This window comes from Aulonocara sp. 'chitande type north' Nkhata Bay, linkage group LG9 (genome assembly GCF_057382095.1).
Source record: "Aulonocara sp. 'chitande type north' Nkhata Bay isolate Kocher_YH1m ecotype deep benthic linkage group LG9, A_spYH_male_GT1.1, whole genome shotgun sequence".
In the NCBI taxonomy this organism is placed as follows: Eukaryota; Metazoa; Chordata; class Actinopteri; order Cichliformes; family Cichlidae; genus Aulonocara; species Aulonocara sp. 'chitande type north' Nkhata Bay.
Window position 1 is genome coordinate 15,897,192 of NC_141352.1, and position 22,584 is coordinate 15,919,775.

Sequence of the window (22,584 nt, forward strand, 5' to 3'; positions counted from 1 at the left end):
GCAAATGTCTTTGGACATATCCTTGTTGAAGGTTGTATGAAGTTCGTATTAAAAAAATTTTTTTTTTTTTTTAGGTAAAATTATTATTATTTTTGTCTTGCAACAGGTTTCCTTTTTGTGTTTTCGCATTAAAAATAAATAATAACACCGTAAACCAATTCATAAATGAAATACTTTTAGGTGTAGTTAAATGTATCCCTGCGTAGAGGCAAAAGCTTTTAATTTGAAGAGCTGATCTATAAACATCCGGTGCAATTGATTTCCATTGACGTTTGTGGACAGCACGTACCTTCGAAAACGTCGACTCAACCGCACTTGGTGCAGGCTTGTGGATTCACAGCCGCGATTGGCTCCAAGAGAGGAGCGACAAATTCGACAATGTTATTGGTCAGAGGCTTGTCAGTCAACGTCATTAACGTCTACATACCTGTTTATCTGTTCATGCGCAGTCAGCGGGCAGTGGATGTTAGAATTGGGGGGTACAGAACGTTAGATTGTGGGTGAAGAACAGGCTTGGGCACCATTTTTAACACGATGTAAACAGATTGTGGTTCTTTTGAAACGAAAAACAAGGCCCTTACTGTTTTTGTTGTTTTTACTGCCCCCTAGCGAGGCAATATTTTAAAAATCTACAGTGGCCAGAGCAATGACTGTATTGGACCAGAGAGCAAACACCACAGCGGAGAACTGTTAGAACATTACCTTTTTAAAATAACCACATGTGAATAGTTAAAGTAGGCCAACATATCATACATTCATGCATACATATGTGCATTATATGCATTTAATAATACTCTATTTGGGCACCTATAGTTTTCCAAAAAAACCCAAAACAAAACAAAAAACAATCACCTTTTTTAAATTTAATGCTAATTCAACTTTTTAGAAAGACTTTAAAATTGGCCTGCTAGTTATTTCCAATTCTCTTTGTAACCCAGGGAGTCGGAGGATTGCAGGTACGCTGATGTTAAACTGTAAAATGTCAGCATGTAATGGACAAATTTTTTTTAATAATAAATGAATATTAAAATACAGTACTGCACAAACGTCTAAAGCCACTCCTCATTTCTTTGTATTTTGTTACTAAAGTGATTAATAGGTTCAACGTGTACACTGAAATATAAGCAAATGTACTGGAAGTACAGCTGTAACAAGCTTTACTGTTAGTGCTTGGTATGACCACCTATATTCTTCAATACAGCTTAAATTCCGTTAGCCAAGCTTTCTTGTCATTACTTTTAAAGCAGTCTTCAGTTCTCTCAAATAGCATTTAAAGCTCATTGTAAACTTGGTGCCAGTGGCAGAGTGTTTGGGATCATTGTCATGCTGAAAAAGAAAGTTATTGCCAATCATGGTACTCGCGGTTGTGGTATAATGAATCAAAATATGACCTTTTATGCACGTGTAATCCGTCCGTTTTGAGAAGATCCGCAACACCGCATCTCCAAATCATGACAGAGATAGCTGAAGACATTCAATGTTGACCATCTCGCCAGACTTCTTCCACATTTATTGACGACGATTCAAGAAAAAAATATTACATTTATTTACTGTCATAAAACCTGCCATCACTAATTTTAAGTCCATTTTTGATAATCTGAAATATTTAAGTACAGCTTTTTCAGAGCCAAACATCCACTGAGACCATTTCTGTCAACAGCAGATGGCTCAGAAGATGCACGTGTCAGGTCTTTGATTTTTTTTCTTCCTGTTTCTTAAGAACACGACTTTTAAATACTGTTCATTTGCTGTACATAGTCGAAGACTTGGCGTATCTATGGGCAGTGTGTCCTAAAAATAGAGAAAACTAGACAAGTGGAGGAAGAAAATACCGTTTTATGCCTGTCACACTTTAAGTTTAACATTTTTTATCGAATCACCTAAAGAAATGCAAACAAATGATATGTTTTGGGAACTGTCTGCTAGTAACAAAAGCCTCTTTTTAAGTTTGTTATGTGTAGATCGAATATTGCTTCATGTCTTGAGTTAGTGAGGCTAACTCAAGACTTTTGCACAGTACTTGATACTTCACTCATCTGAACTTTGGTGATTTTTTAAAACATTTGCTTTGCTTTATTTTTCTGTAGTGTTGTCTTCTTGTAACTGAGCACCATTGCAATGACCTCAAGTAGATGAGAACCAGCATCCATCAGTGAGGATTTATGATGCTGTTCCAGCTTTTTTCCTTTATCTGTTTCGCAAGCGTAAGGAAATCATGCATTGAAATCTCCACAGACAAAGGCTTTCTTTCACTTGTGTACTTTACAAGCCATTACTCAAATGGTATCAAATTAGCCTACATATTTCTTTCAGCAACATCTCTGGTAAATTATGGGGAAATAAAACATCTCCTAAAACAACCCCCCCGATACCACTTAATTAAGAACATGTTTTCTGGCAGTCAGATGTGGTTCTGTGTCTCAATGCAGATTATGTTTTGGAGGAAAACTAAAGGGTTCTTCTGGGGGGGGGAAAGGGTGTATACAAGTGTTATTACACAAAAAATGACCTCGAAAATGTGAGAATGTGGTGTCAAATGTAGCACTAAGAGCTCTAGGACAAAACAAGTCCAATGTCGGAGTCTTTAGTAAAGCTGTATTTGAACTCTTCAAGCTATTGCCTGTACCTGTTTTTGTGTACAGTACAGTGAACTGTATTCACAGACAGTGATTTCTGGAAGTGTTCCTGAGCCTGTGCAGATATTTCCATGATAGAATGACACCTGTTTTTAATGCAGTGTCGTTTTACAACCTGAATATCGCATGCATCCATATCGATTTTTGGTCTTGTCACTTGTGCACGGAGATTTCTCCAGGTTCTCTGAATCGTTGGATGACATCAGGCACCGTAGATGCTGAGATAGTCAAAGTCTTTGCAATTTTACATTGAGGAACATCATTCTGATTTTTGATTTTTTTGCAGATTGGTGAACCTCTGCCAATTTTTTACTTCTGAGAAACTCTGCCTCTCTAAGATGCTCTTTTTATTTGCAGTAATTTTGCTGATCTGTTGCCAGATAACCAGATACTCTGCAAAATGTTCTTTCAACTGTTTTGTTTTTTTGCTTACTGTGTATGAAAAAAAAATGCAGGTTTTCAAAGAGAGTCAGTCCATTTCCACGGGATGTTCTTATTAATTTCACATGCCTGTACATGACCTGAGTATCCTGTCAATCAACACTTTGTAGCGGACTCGCAGCCCGGTAACCTTAGTGAGTAGCTACACGACCCATTTACATATAATTCATATTTGTTATTTTGAATATATGCAATGTCTTAATCAAATACTAGAAAGAAAATATGAATCAAACATACAAACACACACACACACACACACACACACACACACACACACACACACACACACACACACACACACACATTAACACAATTTAGTTCTCATGGAGACTGTGTTAAGTCAGTCATCCTGGTGTTTTCATTGGCATCCTGCTCTTCAGGTAAAGGATCGTACTGTCGTCTATAGAGCAGCCGTGTCACCATCGTCATGATGAACATCTCCATGATCAGCAGCTGCTGGCTCATCACTGCGAAAGCAGAATAAGGGCACAACGAAGCTCAGCTGTCACAGGGTTACTGGTAAAAAATAAGGATACTGATGCATGCTAAATATGATACAGTTGGATTGGGACTGCTTTTTTTCTCTTATTTTGGTTCTGTAAATTACCCACAGTGACTTTAGATGAAACAACTCAGATGCAGTTGAGGTGCAGAATTTCAGCTTTAATTCAGTGGGGGAACAAAAAGATTGCCTAAAAATGTGAGGAACTAGAGTATTTTTTAACACAATACCTTCATACCAGGGGCTCTAAAGTAATTGTACAAATTAAATAAGTGAAAATAAAATGTTTATTTTTAATGGTTTTGCTGACAATGACAGCCTGAAGTCTTGAGCTCATGGACATCACCAGATGCTGGGTTTCCTCCTTTTTATGCTCTACTAGGCCTTTACTGCAGTGGCTTTCAGTTGCTGTGTGTTTGTGAGCCTTTCTGTCCAAAGTTTAGTCTTCGACAAGTGAAATGGATGCTCAACCGAGTTAAGATCAGCTGACTGACTTGGCCATTCAAGAATACTCTACTTATTTGCTTTAATAAAACTCCTGAGTTCCTTTGGCGAGTTTTGGGTTATTCTCCATCTGTATTTTGAAATGCCGCCCAATCAATTTTACTGCATTGAGCTGGATTTGAGCAGACAGTATGCCTCTGAACACTTCAGAACTTATGCTGCTTCTGTCCTGTGTCACGTCATCAATAAACACTAGTGTCTCAGTGCCACTGGCAGCCATGCACGACCAAGCCATCACACTTGCCTCCGCCGTGTGTTATAGATATTGTTTGCTTTGGATTCAGAGACATGAGGCGTTTTACGCTTCTCCTTGCTTTTTTCTTGCCATCATTCTGGTAGAGGTTGATTGTGGTTTCATCTGTCTAAAGAATGTTTTTCCAGAACTGTGCTGGCTTTTTGAGATGTTTTTTTTATTTTATTTTATTTTTTAGCAAAACCCAAATCTAGCCTTTCTATTCTTGAGGCTTATGAGTGGCTTGCAGCTCGCAGTGAACCCTCTGTATTTACTTTCATGCAGTCTTCTCTTTATAGTACACTTGGATATCGATGCGCCTACATCCTGGAGAGTGTTGTTCACTTGGTTGGCTGTTGTGAAGAGATTTCTCTTCACCATGGAAATGACTCTGATCATCCACCACTGTTGTCTTCTTTGGACATCCAGGTCCATTTTGCATTGTTGAGTTCACCAGTGCGTTCTTTCTTTCTCAGGATGCACCAAACTGTATGTACATTTTGCAACTCCAAATATTGCAGCAATTTCTCAGATGTTTTTTTTCTTCTGTTTTTGCAGCTTAAGGATGGCTTATTTCACCTGCATGGAGAGCTCCTTTGACCACATTTTGTCTGTTCACAGCAAAATCTTTCAAATGCAAGAACCACACCTTAAATCAACTCAAGTTCTTTTATCTGCTTAACTGATAATGACATATTCAAGAATTGCCCACACCTGCCCCAATAAATAGCCTTTGAATTAATAGTCCAATTACATTTGGTCGCTTTAAAAAGAAGATGGCATATGCTAAGGAGCTGGAATACCTAAACCCTACCTCCAGTTTGAATGTGGATACCCGCAAATGAAAGGAGTTTACACATTATGTCCAAGTATATTATTTAACTATGATCGAAATGTGTTTCAGTAAACACATACAAAAATAAAACTTGTGTCAGTGTCCAAATATATATGGAACTGTAAATATGTGGATGATTGGTCTGACTGGATAGATGGATGTAAACTCACTGTATCCTCTGATAGATGAGGGGAAAGGTGGAGAGCAGGCGATGATGCCATTTATGCCCAAGATGTTGATAATAGCTGTCTGCAGCTGGGTAAGAATCAGGAGCAGCTAACGACACAAATGAAAACATATAAGGACTAATTGTAGTTGCAGCTTGTGTTATCCTGGTAAAACAGTCTTTCAAATCTGTTATTAGTCTTTATCCAAAAAGTGTGCACATGTGCTTGATCAGTGTCTTACCTGATACATGGCGTATTTCGGGACGATCTTTATTGTTCGCAGGGTGTTCTTCAGGTGTATAAACGTGATGCCAACAGGCCACAAACCTGTGATTGTCAAGACGCCTACAAAACAGTTGATCCATATTGCATCTCCTGTAGCACTTACCTGCAACAACAACACACACACACACACACACACACACACACACACACACACACACACACACACACACACACACACACACACACACACACACACACACACACACACACACATTTTATATAAAAATGGTCAAAACAGAGCTTGGCCATTGTCTTTAACATATGAATATGGTGATTTATCTTTTTCATACAAAATTGGAGTTATAATATTGGTTTAACAGTACTATAAGCAGAGCTTTGTCAGCTGACATGAGAAATGTCATGTAATTAATATATCCTTAGTATCCTTATTTTCTTATTATATTGTTTTATGTACTTTAATAATGAAAGTTTGTAGAGCAAGACCACTTTTGACTCATAAACTAAGTGCTCAGCCAGACTGAAAACAGGAAGTGTAGAGCTGTACAGTATATTAATAAATACAGGAAACCAGACAGAAAAGAGGAACTTTGCCATATAAGCAATGGTTGTATTGAAACTGTGAAGTGTAAAGTACCATAATAATACCTATATGAGACACAGTTTATGATTCTAATGTGAGAGATCCTGCAACTGGCGTTTGGGCTGCACAGGGGTCTCTCTCTTCTGGAAGATGATTGAATAAAAAGAAATATAAATGTTTTAACACACTATGAATCGGTTTTCTCTGTTCTATCATGGGGACAAAAGAATTAGGGTTTAATAGAAACTAACAACAAAAATACAGAAATGAAAACGGCTTTATCAGGATTTCAGGGTAGTTTCAATTACATTTTACTGTCACTGGGCACTTTATTAGGAATACCAGTTCAACTGGTTACGTTGGGAGAGTTTAAATCCATCTTAACGGAACGAGAGAATAATTCTTTTAGTTAGTGTGATTGTTTTTAATGTCGCTCTTACTTCATTTGTTATTGTATATTTTTCACATGTCTGTACAGGATATTATGGTAAATGGTCTGCATTTGTATAGCACTTTACTCAGTCCCTAAGGACCCCAAAGCGCTTTACACTACATTCAGTCATTCACCCATTCACACAAACATTCACACACTGGTGATGGCAAGCTACGTTGTAGCCACAGCTGCCCTGGGGCGCACTGACAGAGGCGAGGCCACCGGGCCCTCTGACCACCACCAGTAGGCAAACATGGGGTTAGTATCTTGCCCAAGGATATTTGGCATGCAGCGAGGAGGCAGCCTGGGATCGAACCACCGATCTTCTGATTAGTGGCTGACCTGCTCTGCCACCTGAGCTACAGCCATAATGAGCTATAAAATACATATTATATTGTAAATCAAATCAAATCAAATCACTTTTTATTGTCACATCACATGTGCAGGCACACTGGCACAGCACATGCGAGTGAAATTCTTGTGTGCGAGCCCCACAAGCAACAGAGATGTGCAAACACAACAACACAAACGAGCAAAATACAAGAATGGCCAACCTGAAACTAATAAATATATGTACAATATATAATAGTGTATGCATTTCTGGATGTGTATACTAAATATTTTCCTACGTGTGTGTGTGTGTGTGTGTGTGTATACACATTTTTACAAATTAAATAGTAAAAAAATAAAATAAAATAATAATAATAATAATAATAATAAAATATATAAAATATACAGAGTTGAATATGTGCAAAACAAGTGGCATTTATATACAGTGTGGAGTGCATAATGTTGAAGTTCCAGTAGTGAAGCTGAGGTGTCTATGACGTGTTCAGCAGTCTGATGGCCTGGTGGAAGAAGCTGTCTCTCAGTCTGCTGGTACGGGACCGGATGCTGCAGAACCTCCTTCCTGATGGAAGCAGTCTGAACAGTTTATGGCTGGGGTGACTGGAGTCCTTGATGATCCTCCCCGCTTTCCTCAGGCACCGCTTCCTGTAGATGTCTTGGAGGGAGGGAAGCTCACCTCCAATTATCCGTTCAGAGCACCGCACTACTCGCTGGAGAGCTTTGCAGTTGTAGGCGGTGCTGTTGCCATACCAGGTGGTGATGCATCCAGTGAGGATGCTCTCAATGGCACAGTGATAGAAGGTCCTGAGGATGCGGGGGCTCATGCCGAATCTTTTCAGTCTCCTGAGAAAGAAGAGGCGCTGCTGCGCCTTCTTCACTGTTTTGTTTGTGTGTACTGACCACGTAAGATCCTCAGCCAGGTGTACGCCAAGGAACCGGAAGCTGCTCACTCTCTCCACAGCAGCGCCGTTGATGGTGATGGGGGTGTGTACTTCTCTGCACCTCCGGAAGTCCACTATCAACTCCTTTGTCCTTGCGACGTTGAGGGTGAGATGGTTGTCTTGACACCAGTGGGTCAGGGCGCTGACCTCCTCCCTGTAAGCTGTCTCATCACTGTTGGTGATAAGACCCACCACTGTAGTGTCGTCCGCAAACTTCACAATGATGTTGGAGCTGTTAGTGGCTGTGCAGTCGTAGGTGTAGAGTGAGTACAGGAGAGGGCTCAGTACACACCCCTGTGGAGCACCAGTGTTCAGTGTGATGGGGGATGAGGTGTATAAGGACTAATAATAATTATGGGGATGTTCCTAAACACAAATGTTTAATTGGCCAATTACATCGCAGCAACTCAACTGCTATTGCACCTAGGCATGTAGACATGGACCAGATGACCTACTGAAGTTCGAGCATCAGAGTGAGGAAAAAAGACGATTTGCATAACTTTGAATGTGGCATGGTTGTTGGTGCCAGACGCCCTGATCTGAAACTGCTGATCTTCTGGGATTTTCTCACACTAGGGTTTATAAAGAATAATATCTTGTCTGTTCCCTGGGTTAAAATGCCTGGTTGATGCCTAGGTTTGGTAGTGAATTGCTTTGAATGGAAAGAAAGGCATCAGTAATTCAAAAGTGATACTTTTGTAATTCACACAGGCTCACCAAAATTGGACAATAGAAGATTGGAAATATGCTCTTTGGTCTGATAAGTCTCAATTCTGCTCTGAGATTTGGACAGTAGGGTCAGAATTTGGTATGAAAGACTGGATTCACCCAGTTCAGGCTGCTGGTGTAATGGTGTGGGAGATGTTTAAACACCACAGCCTATCTGAGTATTGTTGCTGACTGTGTCCATCCCTTTATGACCAGTGTACCCATCCTGTAACGGCTGCTTTCAGCAAGATAACACACCATGCCACAAAGCTCAAATCATCTGAAACTGCTTTTTTGGACACAACAATGAGTTTGCTGTCCTCAAACACCCTCCACAATCACCAGATCTTAATGCAACAGAGCATCTTTGAGATGCAGTGGAACGGTAGATTGATATCATGGACGTGCAGCCAACAAATCTGCAGATGCTAACTGTGATAGAATCATGTGGATATGGGCAAAAATCTCACAGGAATGTTTCCAGGAGCGTGTTGAGGGCTGTGCATGAGTATAAATGGACATGAGTAACTTGAGTTTACACACGGCTTAAAAGAATTAAATGAACTATTTTTAATCAGAGGATAGCATTAAGTCAGTTAAAATACTGGGACACTGATCTGATCGTTTATGTAGCAGTTTTGGCTGCTTTGGTGTTCATGAAATGACAGTAACAGCAGGTGCACAAGAGATGAAACAATGAGACAACCACCAAGACAGGACTGCTTTTACAGATGGCGACCACTGAAAGATTTTCACTAGATTTTGCATTTGGCTAGGGTCAGTATGAGGGTATACCTGGACACTGCATAGGTTGCACAGGTAGTCCAAGTCCTCCAGGAGAGCACATCAGCATGTAGCAGAAGGTTTGCTATGTTTCAACAGCGTGCTCCTGGAATTTACATGTACATCTCTCCTAAAGTAATTTTGCAGGGTCAAAGAAAGTCCTTAACCCATCAGCAGGACTGGTATGTGCTCCTTTCTGCAAAGAGGAGCAAGATGAGCACTGCCAGAGCCCTACAAGATGACCTCCGTCAGGCCATTGTCGTAATTGTCTATGACCAAAAAATCAGTAGCAGACTTCATGAGGGTGGCCCGTGGACAGGATGTCCTTTGGGCCCTGTGCTCACTGCCCAGCGCCATTGAGCCTGATTGAGTTTGCAATAGAATAAGAGAATTGGCAGGTCCATCTCTGTTGCCCTGTGCTTTTCACAGATGAGAGCAGGGTTACCCTGAGCACATGTGACAGATGTGAAAGAGTTTGGAGAAGTTATGGAGAACGTTATGGTGCCTGTAACATCGTTCAGCATGATCGGTTTGGCAGTGGGTCAGTGATGGTCTGCAAAAGCATATCCATGGAGGGACGCACAGATCTCTACAGGTTAGACAACGGCCCCCTAACGTCCATTATCGGAGTGAAATCCTTGGACCCACTGTCAGACCCTAAGCTGGTGCAGTGGGTCCTGGATTCCTCCTGGTGTACGACAATGCCTGGCCTTATGTAGCAATAGTACATTATGTTTCGGTCTAAACGACGCCTCCAGGTCCCAGCTGAAGCTGTGCAGGAGCTCAGTGATACTCTGGTCCAGATTTAGGAAGTAGATTCTCCAGAGCACCATCTTTCATCTCATTAGGAGCATGCCCCAATTAAAACAAAAATCCAAAAATCTAAACTAGATGTTCAGGCATGTATACAAACTCGTGGGGGCCATTCAGACAACTGAGTACCATATTAAGTTGTTGCTTTAAAATTTGTGGGAAATCTGATGCATAATTTTTTTAATGGTGTCTTTGAATTATGTCCCTGATGGGGTAATAATTTGATTGCTTCTATTTCTGTTTCAGAAGCCAAATTTTAATGAACCGTTAACGCAGCCCTGCTCTACACCATATAGGATTCTAGTTGCCCAACAGTCCTTCTTTCCTGTATTTTCTATTTCATGATGTGCCAGATGTTTTCCGTTAGTGAAAGGTTTGGGCCTGCAGACAGGCCAGTTCAACACCTGGACTTTTTTATTATAAAGCCATCTGTTGTAATAGCTGCAGTATGCAGTATCTTGCTGAAATATTCAAAGCCTTCCCTGAAAAATACATCTGGATGAGAGTATATGTGTCTTTAAAACCTTTATATGTTTTTCAGCACTGCTGGCGCCTTACCAGATGTGCAAGTTGCCAATTCTACAGGAACTAATGTAACCCCATCCTATCAGGGATAAAGGAATTTGAACTGAACACTGATAACAAGCTGGATGGTTCCTCTCCTCTTTAGTCCAGAGAATGTGGCGTCTATATTCCCCCCCCCCCCCCCCCCCCCCCCCCCAAAAAAAAAAACACTTGAATTTTCCAGCCTTTTGTTGCCTCTGTCCCAAATTGTTGGAGACGTGTTGCTGCCACCACATTCAAAATGAGATGATTTTTTTTTTCTAAAATGGTACGGTTAAGAAATTTGATGTCTTTTAAAAATATTCTATTGTGAATATTAAATTTGTTTGTGAGATTTTAAAATCTTTACACAGCACCCCAACTGTTTCAGAATTGGGTTTGTATTTGGAGAGATAGTTGTTTACATTTCTGTGCTTTCAACTCACATCCTTCACATGGTAGTTGTCGTTGGTGTAGAGAACAATGGAAAAGATGGTGAAGGCAGTCTTCAGGACGGCAAACTGGATGGAGCCAAGTTTGAGCAGGAAGAGAGAGCGTCTGGAGACGAAACAGAGGAAACCATTTCATTATCTGCTGATGACCCGGAATAATCTAACCTCTGATTTACAGTAAAAAACACAAAAAGTTCATTGTGCAGTTCCACTGTACCTGCCCTCGAACATTACTTCAGGATGTCTGGAGCAATAAAGAGTGGATCTGGACACATCTCTGTGTGCTGCTGGCATGTCAAGATTTGACTGCGGTTACGCAACCAAAACAACATTGTGCTTCTGAGGTGCATTAGTGGTGGTTTTTTAAACATAAAAACGGGGCACAGTATAAGTAGCTGAGCATGCCCTGGCTTGATTGTCATCATCTTGCAATGCAGAATGAAGGCTTTAAAAGGATTTTTTGTTAACTTTGCACATTTGCCTGTCACTGCCTGGCAACAGTGTGGCCTCATTCCAAGAAACTACGTGGGAAGAAGATAATGCTTGTGTGGCCAAATATGTGGCATGTTCACCCTTTTTCTTATTTGTTTAGACCCCTTGGTCTTTTTGATCTTTGGCCTGGAATCTATCCTTTCTATACACTGAAACTACAATCAAGTTCATATTAGCAGAACTGGGAGCGAACATTTCTATCGCCATTAACTGTGAACTTTAATTGCAGCGGCTGTTCTGTCTGGTCATCATCTTTAGGCTTCAATAGTAATGCGTTCATAGATCGGCACTTCTCTAAGGGATGAAACTGAACTGGGACGCCAGGTCAGCTCTGTTCAGATAATGCATTCTGCAGACAGACAGACAAACCAGTGTGCGACTCCTGTATCTGATTAAAATGGCCAAATCAGAAAGTCCATTGCAACACATGGTGCCACTTGGCTTTTTTCTGCAAAACAGGGGGGTGATATGTCTGTTCTGTAAATGCTGCCCCACCCCGAACAAGTTGAATGACCAGTAGTGTAACCTGGATTCTGAGAACCAGACTGAAGCTCTAGTGTGAATTCAATTCAATGCAAAGAGGCTCTGTGTTTGTGTAATGTTTGAACGGGGGTGCAAACTACTTCAAAGCCACCCGCCATGGTCTGTGCTTCATTAGCATTCCAGGTTGTTGCCATCTGCCTGTTCTCGAGCAATTGCCCAATATCAAAGCATCGGTGGAAACATATTTGGAAACTGACCACCCTTCGCTGGAACTATTAAATGTGGACAGTAAATAAATAGAAACTACGGCGCAGGTGAACGCGCCATTTCAAGGCTATTCTTCCTTATACGTAAAACTTCAATAAAATAAGCCTGGACTACAAGCAAACACGAGAGCTCATGCTTGATTGCACTGGCAAAATTGCTTTCAGATCTCTCTGACTGCTTTCAGAGAACTTTTGCGGATGTTGACATGCTCCTTTAAAAGCCAAACTTAGCCATGAGGTTTAATCTAGTTTATTTAATCTGGTGTTTATAGCCTTAAAGCCCCCTCCGCCCCTACCTACCAAGGAGGAAAAAAATCTACCAAAGAAAAAGGCTCTTTTGCCAAGAATAACAAAAAACCAAGATCGGAAGACGTCCATCATCATCATCATCAGCAGCTTTAGTGACTATTCTGAAGATATGCATCTGCTGAGTGCTCTCCAGAAGTTAGTCATTTGCGTTTTAAAAAACAAGTAGATTTGCTTTCAGCTTACACGACAGAAAACTAAAGCAGAAAAGTGACGGTGTCACTTGTGGATTTACCGTGTGATGGCCACCTCTGGCAGGCAACAGCAGCAACAGCAACAAGGCCCCGTGCTGATCTTCAGTTTATATTTTCCTGCACGCTTCAGAAACGCCTCGTCGCCACCCAACTCTTCCACCATCAGGATCAGGAACTTGAACACCACGATGGCAAAGTAACTACGGTGAAAGAGAGGCAGGTAAATGGAAACAAGGAACATGGGAATGAAATCTAGGAATGTAGGAAGAATAAGAGAAAGAGGTTTTTGGAGGAGGGCTCAGGAAGAGTAGTAGAAAAGTAAATGACACGTCACACAGTACTTAACAGCACTCCTGTTTTCAGTTTTTCTGTAGGTTCTGAGGTTCAGGTTTCACTATTATCTTTCACAGCAGGACTCTGCTGGTCAGAGAGACACACAGCACAGTGGGAAACGGAGGGTGAGTAAAAGAGAAGGGACGAGCGGGGAAAAGAAATAAAAACCCACCAGCCAGAGAACATATCAGTAAACAGGGTAGCTCTGGGGAACCACATCCCCAGACATGACATGGTGCCAATCGCCTGAAAAAATGAGACAAGCGTCAATTAAAGATCCAGGTATACGTTTGTGTCATCTGTTTCTTTTCTGCAAACTGTTCTCACCGGTGCTGCTCCATTCACCCAGATGATGAGACTCTTCTTATTGGCAGGTACTTTCCTATAGATGTAGATACATTCCTCTAAGAAGACCAGCAAAGAAACTGTTGCCATGAAGGTCAAGATGCCATACAGGATGTAGTCAAAGACACCAAACCCTGAAATTAACAAAGGAAAAGGAAAATAAATTTGCTTTCATTAAATCTGAGATGGTCGATGTGATCTTCGTCAGCTGAACTATGGACACGCACACACTGATAAGCACTCACTTATATCCCCGTGTGATGTCTGTGTTGTGTGCGTAAGGTCGGGGGACGGGTTCGTTCCACTGCAGGGCAACCTGTCACTGCATGTGGCGAATAAAATGTAAACTTGATTCTCCTCATGGGTATTGTTGCTGATATATTTTTACCATTTGCTCAAAATACTACCTGCAGCTGAAAATGTTATGTCAAAGTGAAGAGCCAGCAAAGTGTTACCCTGATATGGCAACATGAGAAGCTAAGTGCTCGCATGCTGTTTAGAGGAAAAAGTCCAATTAGGTTTGATCCTGTAAACCACAAGAGCCCTCTGATGTCAAAGAGATCAGTCAAGTGTGACTGCTGCCCAAAGTCTCCTCCAGGATGTCCCAAAGGTTCTCAGTGGGCCGAAGAGAAACGTGATATTTCATGTTCCCTGAATCACTCTTGCACAATTTGAGCCCAGTGAACTCTGGCTTTGTCTGAATCTAAATATGCCTGTGCCTGTTTGATTCAGTATATTCATATTGTCAACTGAGCTCAGTTTTTTGGCCTTATTACACCGATGAACCAAGACCCGACCAGCTGACGCAGCCCCAGATCACAGCATCACCCACTGCACTGCTCAGGCTTGTTCGGTAGACACCAGGCATGACAGCTGAGTATTGCTTCATCAGCTCTCCTCTGACACTGATGCTCCCATCACTTTAATCTTTATCAGACTACATGATCTTCTCACATCACTCCAGATGCCAACCTTTATGCTCAGTAAGGCTTTTTTTTTTCAAGCCTCACTGATAAGTACTTTTCTTAAGGCTCACAGCTGTTTAATCCCAGTTTGTTGAGTTTTCTTCATATTGTATATTGAAATGCTCTCATTTTCATAAATGTGAGCTCAAATGTGAGCTCTACAGTTGATTTCTAGATGTTTGGTCACCGCTATCTTTCCTAGTTTTAATAGTGTGTCAGAGAGTTAACCCAGTTTTAGTAGTTTCAGCAATCTTGGGCGTTTTCTTTGCTTGACACAGGCCAACATTTTGACTCTTCTGAAAATGATAAACATCTTTTACCGCGACCACAGGATATGCCTACTGACACAGATGTTGAAGAAATGAGAACTCAGTGCTGAATTCAGCTGTTGTGAGGTGAATCATTGCTGCAGTAACTGTCCAGTGGAAGGCTCTTATCTGTTTGCTTAGTTAAATCCTGGCAATGGGGGGTTTAATGGGGGAGTGTATTACTAGGTTAATATATTTGTGGGCTTCTGTTAAAATGATTCAACAACCATTCAAATAAACTAAAGCCAAATACTGCCAGACCAAACCAAGCTCCTGTGGCTTTGCCCACTGTTAGGCTGTTGATATTCATCTTTGTGCTAGCAGAACTTACTTTGTAGTCAATAAACATAAGTGCCATCACAGACGTAAAATGAAACAGCAGTAGGTAAGCTTCTTGTAAGTTGGTTAATGATTCTGAAACAAGGTGCCATGCATGTGGGCAGGATTATGCACAGTGGAAAGTAGCAATGCGGGGCAAAGTGTAAGTTGCAGAAACATCCACAGCAGCTGGAAACCAGCAGCTAGAAAGTGTAATTACGGCTGAATTGTTCAAACTGTTTTTTCACAGAAAGAACAGTGTGTGATAAGAAATCTGCAATCCGGTTTGTGTCTGAACAAGAATGGGAGGAAGGGCTGAGTAAAAGTTCCGGCATGCTGATATAATTAAGACGATTCTCGTAATATGTGTCATTTCTTCTCTGTTCATGGTTTTGAGCGCACAGGATAGACAAGAGACATTCGTTCGTTTATTTGTTTGCGATGAGGCAGACAGTGACTGAAATCTGGAGCCTATAAATCACAAATTCTAGCGGTATTTTAAGTGTTCTCTTTGACCACTCAAGCTACCATACAATGAGCCAGATATGCATGTGGCACCGTCTGGGTAATTCAGCAAAGTGGTGACGAGGCCACACGGTTTTACGCTCTCCTGCAGTGGATAATCAATCCTTGATTTTTGGGGCTGATTTTTGAGAATTAATTTAAACAACAACAACAACAACAACAACAACAACATTACCCGCTGGCCAATCATCTGGTTTCATTTTCTAACGTAATATTACACATCTTTGTAGCACATTTGCTGACTGAGACATGCAGTCTGAAGGACATTTATCTCAGCGCTACAAAAAATAAAAATTTGAAGTTTCAACAAAAAGGATGCAGCAATAATTTAGCGTAGAATCGAAGGTTAATTCATAAAAATAATTAAGGAAAATGCGCTTAGTATAAACTGAATATATATCAGGTAAATTTAAATGTAACTAGATCCCATTAAATGTAATAGTTAACACTGTTCTTATGTAAGCAAACCACAAAGAAGATTTACACGTAAATATTTAGTTAAAGTCAGAAATTTGGGCAAAATATTGTTTATTTTAGTGTGTCTCGTTGCTGATCATGTGTAGCAGTGCGCATGATCCAAAACAGACATTAAACACATTAAAATAATAAACACGTTTTTCAAAAAAGAATTATTTTTTTTTAAAAATCAAGAAAAAGAAAAGAAAAGAAAAAAAACGCCCTCGGGCCAAATGGAAGCCATCCACAGAATAAAACTGAAAGTGTAAACATGGCTCACACTTTCACGCTCTTATTATTGGGATATTGTTATTACAATAACAATATTAACTCCACATCTGTAGAAAGTTTTAGGGGGAATACAGTTTACCTTTGCTGTGCGGTTTGTCTAATTGTTCGCAGATGGGTTACAGTAATGTAAAGCGAATGAGGGGGAGTCTGTAACTGTACTAAAAGATCACTTGCTGTACACTTCAGTGGTAGGGAAAAAACCGAGCAGATGTTGGCACACGCCTGGCTCTGAGACAGCGTCAAACTGAGCTTAAATAGTTTGCTGGGAGGGGGGCACGAGCAAGATACCATAAAACACGTATATGTTATCGTCTGTGTATTCCAACACAGTATTAATATGTAATTCTCGCCAAATCTATATATTATATTATATTATATTATATTATATTATATTATATTATATTATATTATATTATATTATATTATATTATATTTTGTTTTATTTCATATGTCTGAAAAATCCTCACTTCAAAGTAGTGACCATCGTGCTGCAAAGGGGCAGCAACATAGCACAACTTCAGTCTTTCGTTCCCCAGTGTGGTTCAAAGACTTCCAGGAATCCCATTAAGTCCTAATGAAGTACAACCAGCAGTTTAGTTTCTCTGCTCCGCCACCGTTGCCAGGGCACTGCGACCCAGTGGTGCACAAAAACCCTCCCACCAATTAAAATTCCCGTGGATCTACTCTTGCTGCTCGTAGGGAGCTCTTGGGGGGGAACCGTGAAAACGGGCAAATCTGCCGTGCGGAACCCGCTTTACTCACTGCGGATGACATCCATGGCGAAAGGAGCGTCCTCCGTTTGACATATCGGGTCAGAGATAGGGAAGGATCTATTGCTCATGTTGGCTCCTGTCGGTGCCTTCTCGGTCCCCTTTCCATCCATGGACGCTCGATGCGTAAAAGTCCGAAGTGGCTTCTCCTGAGAGTCTCCTCAAACTTTTTAAAAGGGCATATCTGCTTCTCAGATACCCTGCAACACTCAGTCAGTGCAACTGGACCCCGCCTCCTTTGAATTACCGACAAGGGTGAGCTGTCTGCATCTGACGGGGAACTTACGCACAAAGGATGACTTTAAAGTAGTCCCTCATTAAGAGACTCTTGCTTCCTTTGAATTGGTGCAATATTGATTTGCTCACCGTTTAGATAACACTGAGCTGATATGTGATTCCTGTTTGTGCCACTCGTTAGAATCAGGTGGCAATCTGGTTAACATATTCTGATTTGGATAGTGGTAGTTTGTGACCCCTTTTGTAAATGCTGCTCACTTTAAACTTGTCCTGCGTCGTTGAACGCAAAAGCAGCCGTTCTCCTCTCCTGTTCATTATGACACACTCACATATATAAGGTGGAATCTGATAGAGGGTTAGCTATACTCACTTCACTGTTACTGTCAACTCTTCACAGATGAGGATTTGAGCTAAGTGGGAACATCTTTTATAATTTACTACAAAACAGTACCAAGGCAGTGGAGTTTAGGACGGAGGAGGAGGGGCAGTTTGACAACATCAGGGCTGCGCTCTGGGGCTGCATGTGTATGTGGTGTCGGTGGTGGATTTCTTTGGGATTTCTTTGGACTGAGGCGCCTACAAAGCACACACATCTTTCTGCTTTCACTTTTTTTGCAATACTTTTGAGCAGCACTCAAAAGGCCGTTAAATATTTGAGACCACCCAGGTGGGTTTACAGCATCTGAACAGCACCAAATACAACTACAATGATAGGACGCCTCACTGGATATCTGGTTTGTTTGTTTTTTGGTTCAGGTAAACCTTGTCTTTTCGCGAGGTTAGATCCTTTCTTTTTGTTTACACCAAGACCAAACCCCTTTATCCTTGAGTTTCATGTACAGACCCGTCACAGGAATGATTAACAGAGATGGCTGAGGGGCACAAAAACAGGGACACATCTCACATCAGATGATTTACACAAGTACACATCTTTCACTGTACAAAAAAAGGATGATATAACACATCATTTTCTGACCTCATATTAACTCATTCACTGCCATTGACGTCTATAGCCGTCAATGGCAGTGAATGAGTTAATGGGTTTAACTCATTCACTGCCAATGGCTGGCAGTGAATGAGTTAACACTGAGTCATTTTAACCAAGCCTGTGCAACTCTCTTGGCTCTCAAGGCTCACCTTGTTTGCTACAGACTGACTCTTTAGAACTGATTTGCCCTGACTAGCCTGCATTTGGGTAATTGATCGAAAACGTCAACACTCTACAGCCTTCAACCCTGACACAGTTTTACAGGTTTGAACAGATTTCTCTTCACACCTGCAATCTTGTTACAGCCAGTGATTCACAAAATAGGCGAAAAATCACTGATTTGAGCAATTACGCATCTAGAAGCCAGAAAACCTTAGGTTAAAGTTCATTTGGGTTCAACCTTAAATTTAGCTGATAAATTTCAAATAAAACTGTCAATTGGTTGCATCTAATTTCCTGCTGGCTGGCTTTGTTTGTAGAGCCTGATGTCACCATCCAGTCAACACCATCACTATTTAATGCCTTTCCCTTGAATGGATAAGCCACACAGTGGTCTTTAGTGAAACTGTGGCTGCCTTTGCTTTTCATACTTTCCCCCCCCTCTTTTACAAGCAAATACTGTTTTCTTTCCCTGGAAAAGTGACTCAGACTTTATTATCTTAGGTGGCTCAACATTAGCTCAAACACTCACATTACAGATGAGAGTAGAAAACGGGCGAAAACCAAAAGTTCTTCTGTTTTTATTGTGTTGAAATTCTTTCTTTTCCTCTTTTTTGAACTGTTTGGATTTTGTTTACGTTTTTTTCTTTTTTACTACATTTTGCTCCAGTAGCTGCTTAAACTGACCCGTGAAATAGACACACGCTCTTCTGTCTTCGTGTGCCAACGCTTTGATTTGCGGACAAGCGCTGCAAGCAATTTTACAGAGAAAGTGTCCGTGAAAGACACAAGAATGAGCAAACAACAACCTCATCACCAGAGGTGAAGGGCCTGGGTGTCACAGAGATAGCAAAGGTCAATGCTCAACAGGGTTCCTGAATCTAAGTCCACAACGAGTGTTTACTCTTTCTAATCACTTCTGACAGCACATGGCTAAACACAGATACCCATTCAATGTGCACACTGTAGCTTTGATAGAAAAACTTAGAACTTTTTTTGTCATTGTACAGTTGCTTGCACAGCGATATTAGCAAGACCACAAAAGTGCAAAAGTACAGAAATCAATATACACAGAGGAAAAGCAACATAAGTACAACACTATATACATGCATAGTGCATGTTTAATATATAAGCAGTATATTAAATGCCCGACCAGAGAGGAGAGGACATTAGACCACTGTTACAGCACGATCAGCGGGGCCTATCGTGCGGTGCCCCGCGCTTCACTCGGACTTTCTGACCACGTCATGATCCACCTAATCCCTGCGTACAGACAGAGGCTGAAGCTCTCCAAACCTGTCGTGAGGACTAAAAAACTGTGGAGCAACGAGGCTGTGGAGGAGCTTCGCACGTGTTTGGAGACCACAGACTGGGACACATTGAAGGCTGCTTCTAACAGCTTGGACGAGTTTACGGACACTGTCACCTCCTATATCCACTTCTGTGAGGACAGCATTGTGCCATCACGCACCAGGGTGAGTTATAACAATGACAAACCCTGGTTTACTCCTAAACTCAAAAAGCTGTGGCTGGAAAAGAGAAAGGCGTTCAGAAGCGGAGACAGGGACTGCTACAGAGAGGCCAAGTACAGGTTCACTAAAGAAGTGGACATTGCTAAACATCAGCACTCTGAGAAGATGCAGCAGCAGATCTCAGAGAATGACTCGGCCTCTGTGTGGAAAGGTTTTAGGAATATCACAAACTACAAGCCTAAAACCCCCCACTCCACTGATGACTTGCTCTTAGCCAACACCCTTAACGACTTCTACTGCCGTTTTGACGAGCCATCAGGCAGCCTTCACACCTCCAACGGCCCCAACAATAGAGACACTTTGGACACTAATTCCCCCACCTCTCCCCCCTCCATAGAGCCATCACCACCTTCAAACCGTTCACCTACAACACCCCCCTCCTCACCCCACACAAAAGAGGATTTCACACCACCTCCTCCCACCACAACTCTTCATATTCATGAAGCAGATGTGAGGAAGCAGTTTAAGAACCTGAATGCTCGGAAAGCTCCCGGCCCAGACGGCGTGTCTCCTGCCACCCTCAGACACTGTGCAAACGAGCTGGCCCCAGTGTTTTCTGGCATTTTCAGCTCCTCACTGCAGGCATGTCATGTGCCTGCCTGCTTCAAGTCCTCCACCATAATCCCTGTCCCCAAGAGGATCACTGGACTAAATGACTACAGACCCGTGGCTCTGACATCTGTGGTCATGAAGTCTTTTGAGCGCCTGGTTCTCTCCCATCTCAGGACCCTCACGGCCCCCCTCCTGGACCCCCTGCAGTTTGCATATAGAGCCAACAGGTCTGTAGACGACGCCATCAACATGGCCCTACACTTCATCCTGCAGCATCTGGACTCCCCAGGAACCTACGCCAGGATCCTGTTTGTGGACTTCAGCTCTGCCTTCAACACCATCCTTCCAGACCATCTCCGAGGCAAGCTTTCCCAGATGAATGTGCCTGATCCCATCTGCCGGTGGATCACTGACTTCCTGACGGACAGGAAGCAGCATGTGAGGCTGGGAAAGAATGTCTCGGACTCCCGGACCATCAGCACCGGCTCCCCTCAGGGCTGTGTTCTTTCTCCTCTGCTCTTCTCCCTGTACACCAACTGCTGCACCTCCACCCACCAGTCTGCCAAGCTAATCAAGTTTGCAGATGACACCACCATTATTGGGCTCATCTCTGACGGGGATGAGTCTGCCTACAGGAGGGAGGTTGAACGTCTGGTGTCCTGGTGCAGCCACAACAACCTGGTGCTGAATGCCCAGAAGACAGTGGAGATTATTGTGGACTTCAGGAAGCACACAGCCCCACTCCCCCCCCATCATCCTGACTGACACCCCCATCACCTCTGTGGACTCATTCCGCTTCCTGGGTACCACCATCACCCAGGACCTGAAGTGGGAGCCCACCATCACCTCCGTCATTAAGAAAGCCCAGCAGAGGATGTACTTCCTGAGGCAGCTGAAGAAATTCAACCTGCCAACACGGACGATGATGCAGTTCTACACTGCAATCATCGAGTCCATCCTCACCTCCTCCATCACCGTGTGGTACGCTGGAGCCACTATCAGGGACAAACAGAGACTGCAGCGTGTTGTGCGCTCTGCTGAGAAGGTGATTGGCTGCAGACTCCCATCTCTGCAGGACCTGTACACCTCCAGGACATTGCGGCGTGCAGCTCGGATCTCAGCTGACCCTTCTCACCCTGGACACAGTCTGTTTGACCTGCTCCCCTCAGGCAGGAGGCTCCGGTCCATTCGCACCAGAACCTCTCGCCATAAGAACAGTTTCTTCCCCTCTGCTGTTGGACACATGAACAATAACCATATGACTGTACCCGCCACTAACACATGACCCTACGCTGTGTCACTGCATCATTCCATGTTTGGCACTGATCACCACCTGCACTCATGTATATATCTTTCAACGTAGCACTCTTAATTCTTATTCTCATGTATATATCTCATGTATATCTCATGCACATATCTTTCCACGTAGCACTTTTAATTCTTATCCCTACTTTTATTTTTTTCCATGTCTATTTAAGTGCTATTTATGACACTATGTTTGCACTGAAGCACCGCAGCAATTTCCTAATGTTGTAAACCTGCTCAACATTTGGCAATAAACCCCATTCTGATTCTGATTCTGATTCTTTGCAGATGCTGGAGTGTGTTTCCAGAAAAGATGTTTTGCAAGCACTGCTTACCTGATGATCACAGCTGGTGCGACAAGACATTCGATTTCACAACTAATTTTCACCATCAAAGTGTCAAAACTACTATGAGGAGATGATACTGAGTATAGAAACTGTAACATCTATGTTTGCTTTATCGTCTATGTGCTTTACGCCAGTCTGCCTGTGTTTGTATGTTGTACCTGAATACCTGTTTTGCTTTAGCTTCACTGGAGATCAGTTCCAGTGGTTCTAATGCAGCATTCTTTTGTAATCTAAAGCTAAAGCTGCTG

General features: G+C 42.1%; 1 protein-coding gene across 1 annotated transcript; it reads right to left on the bottom strand.

Moving 5' to 3' along the window:
• Positions 1-1,492: 1,492 nt before the first annotated feature.
• Positions 1,493-17,514, bottom strand: slc51a (solute carrier family 51 member A). Its single transcript, XM_086306093.1, has 8 exons — positions 17,209-17,514; positions 13,566-13,717; positions 13,411-13,484; positions 12,947-13,105; positions 11,159-11,270; positions 5,559-5,705; positions 5,321-5,426; positions 1,493-3,544 (listed from the first exon to the last, which is right to left on the bottom strand). The coding sequence occupies exons 1-8, from the start codon at positions 17,327-17,329 to the stop codon at positions 3,399-3,401; spliced, it is 1,017 nt and encodes a 338-aa protein (XP_086162219.1). The 5' UTR covers positions 17,330-17,514; the 3' UTR covers positions 1,493-3,398.
• Positions 17,515-22,584: the final 5,070 nt, after the last annotated feature.

Excerpts from the sequence above, each read along its gene's own strand:
- slc51a (XM_086306093.1), bottom strand. The coding sequence starts at position 17,329 with ATGGATGGAAAGGGGACCGAGAAGGCACCGACAGGAGCCAACATGAGC. Across the intron at positions 13,106-13,410 it reads ACTGATATGTTCTCTGGCTG|TTACTTTGCCATCGTGGTGT; the intron begins GTGGGTTTTTAT and ends CTTTCACCGTAG. Across the intron at positions 5,706-11,158 it reads ACAACTACCATGTGAAGGAT|GTAAGTGCTACAGGAGATGC; the intron begins GTGAGTTGAAAG and ends TTGTTGTTGCAG.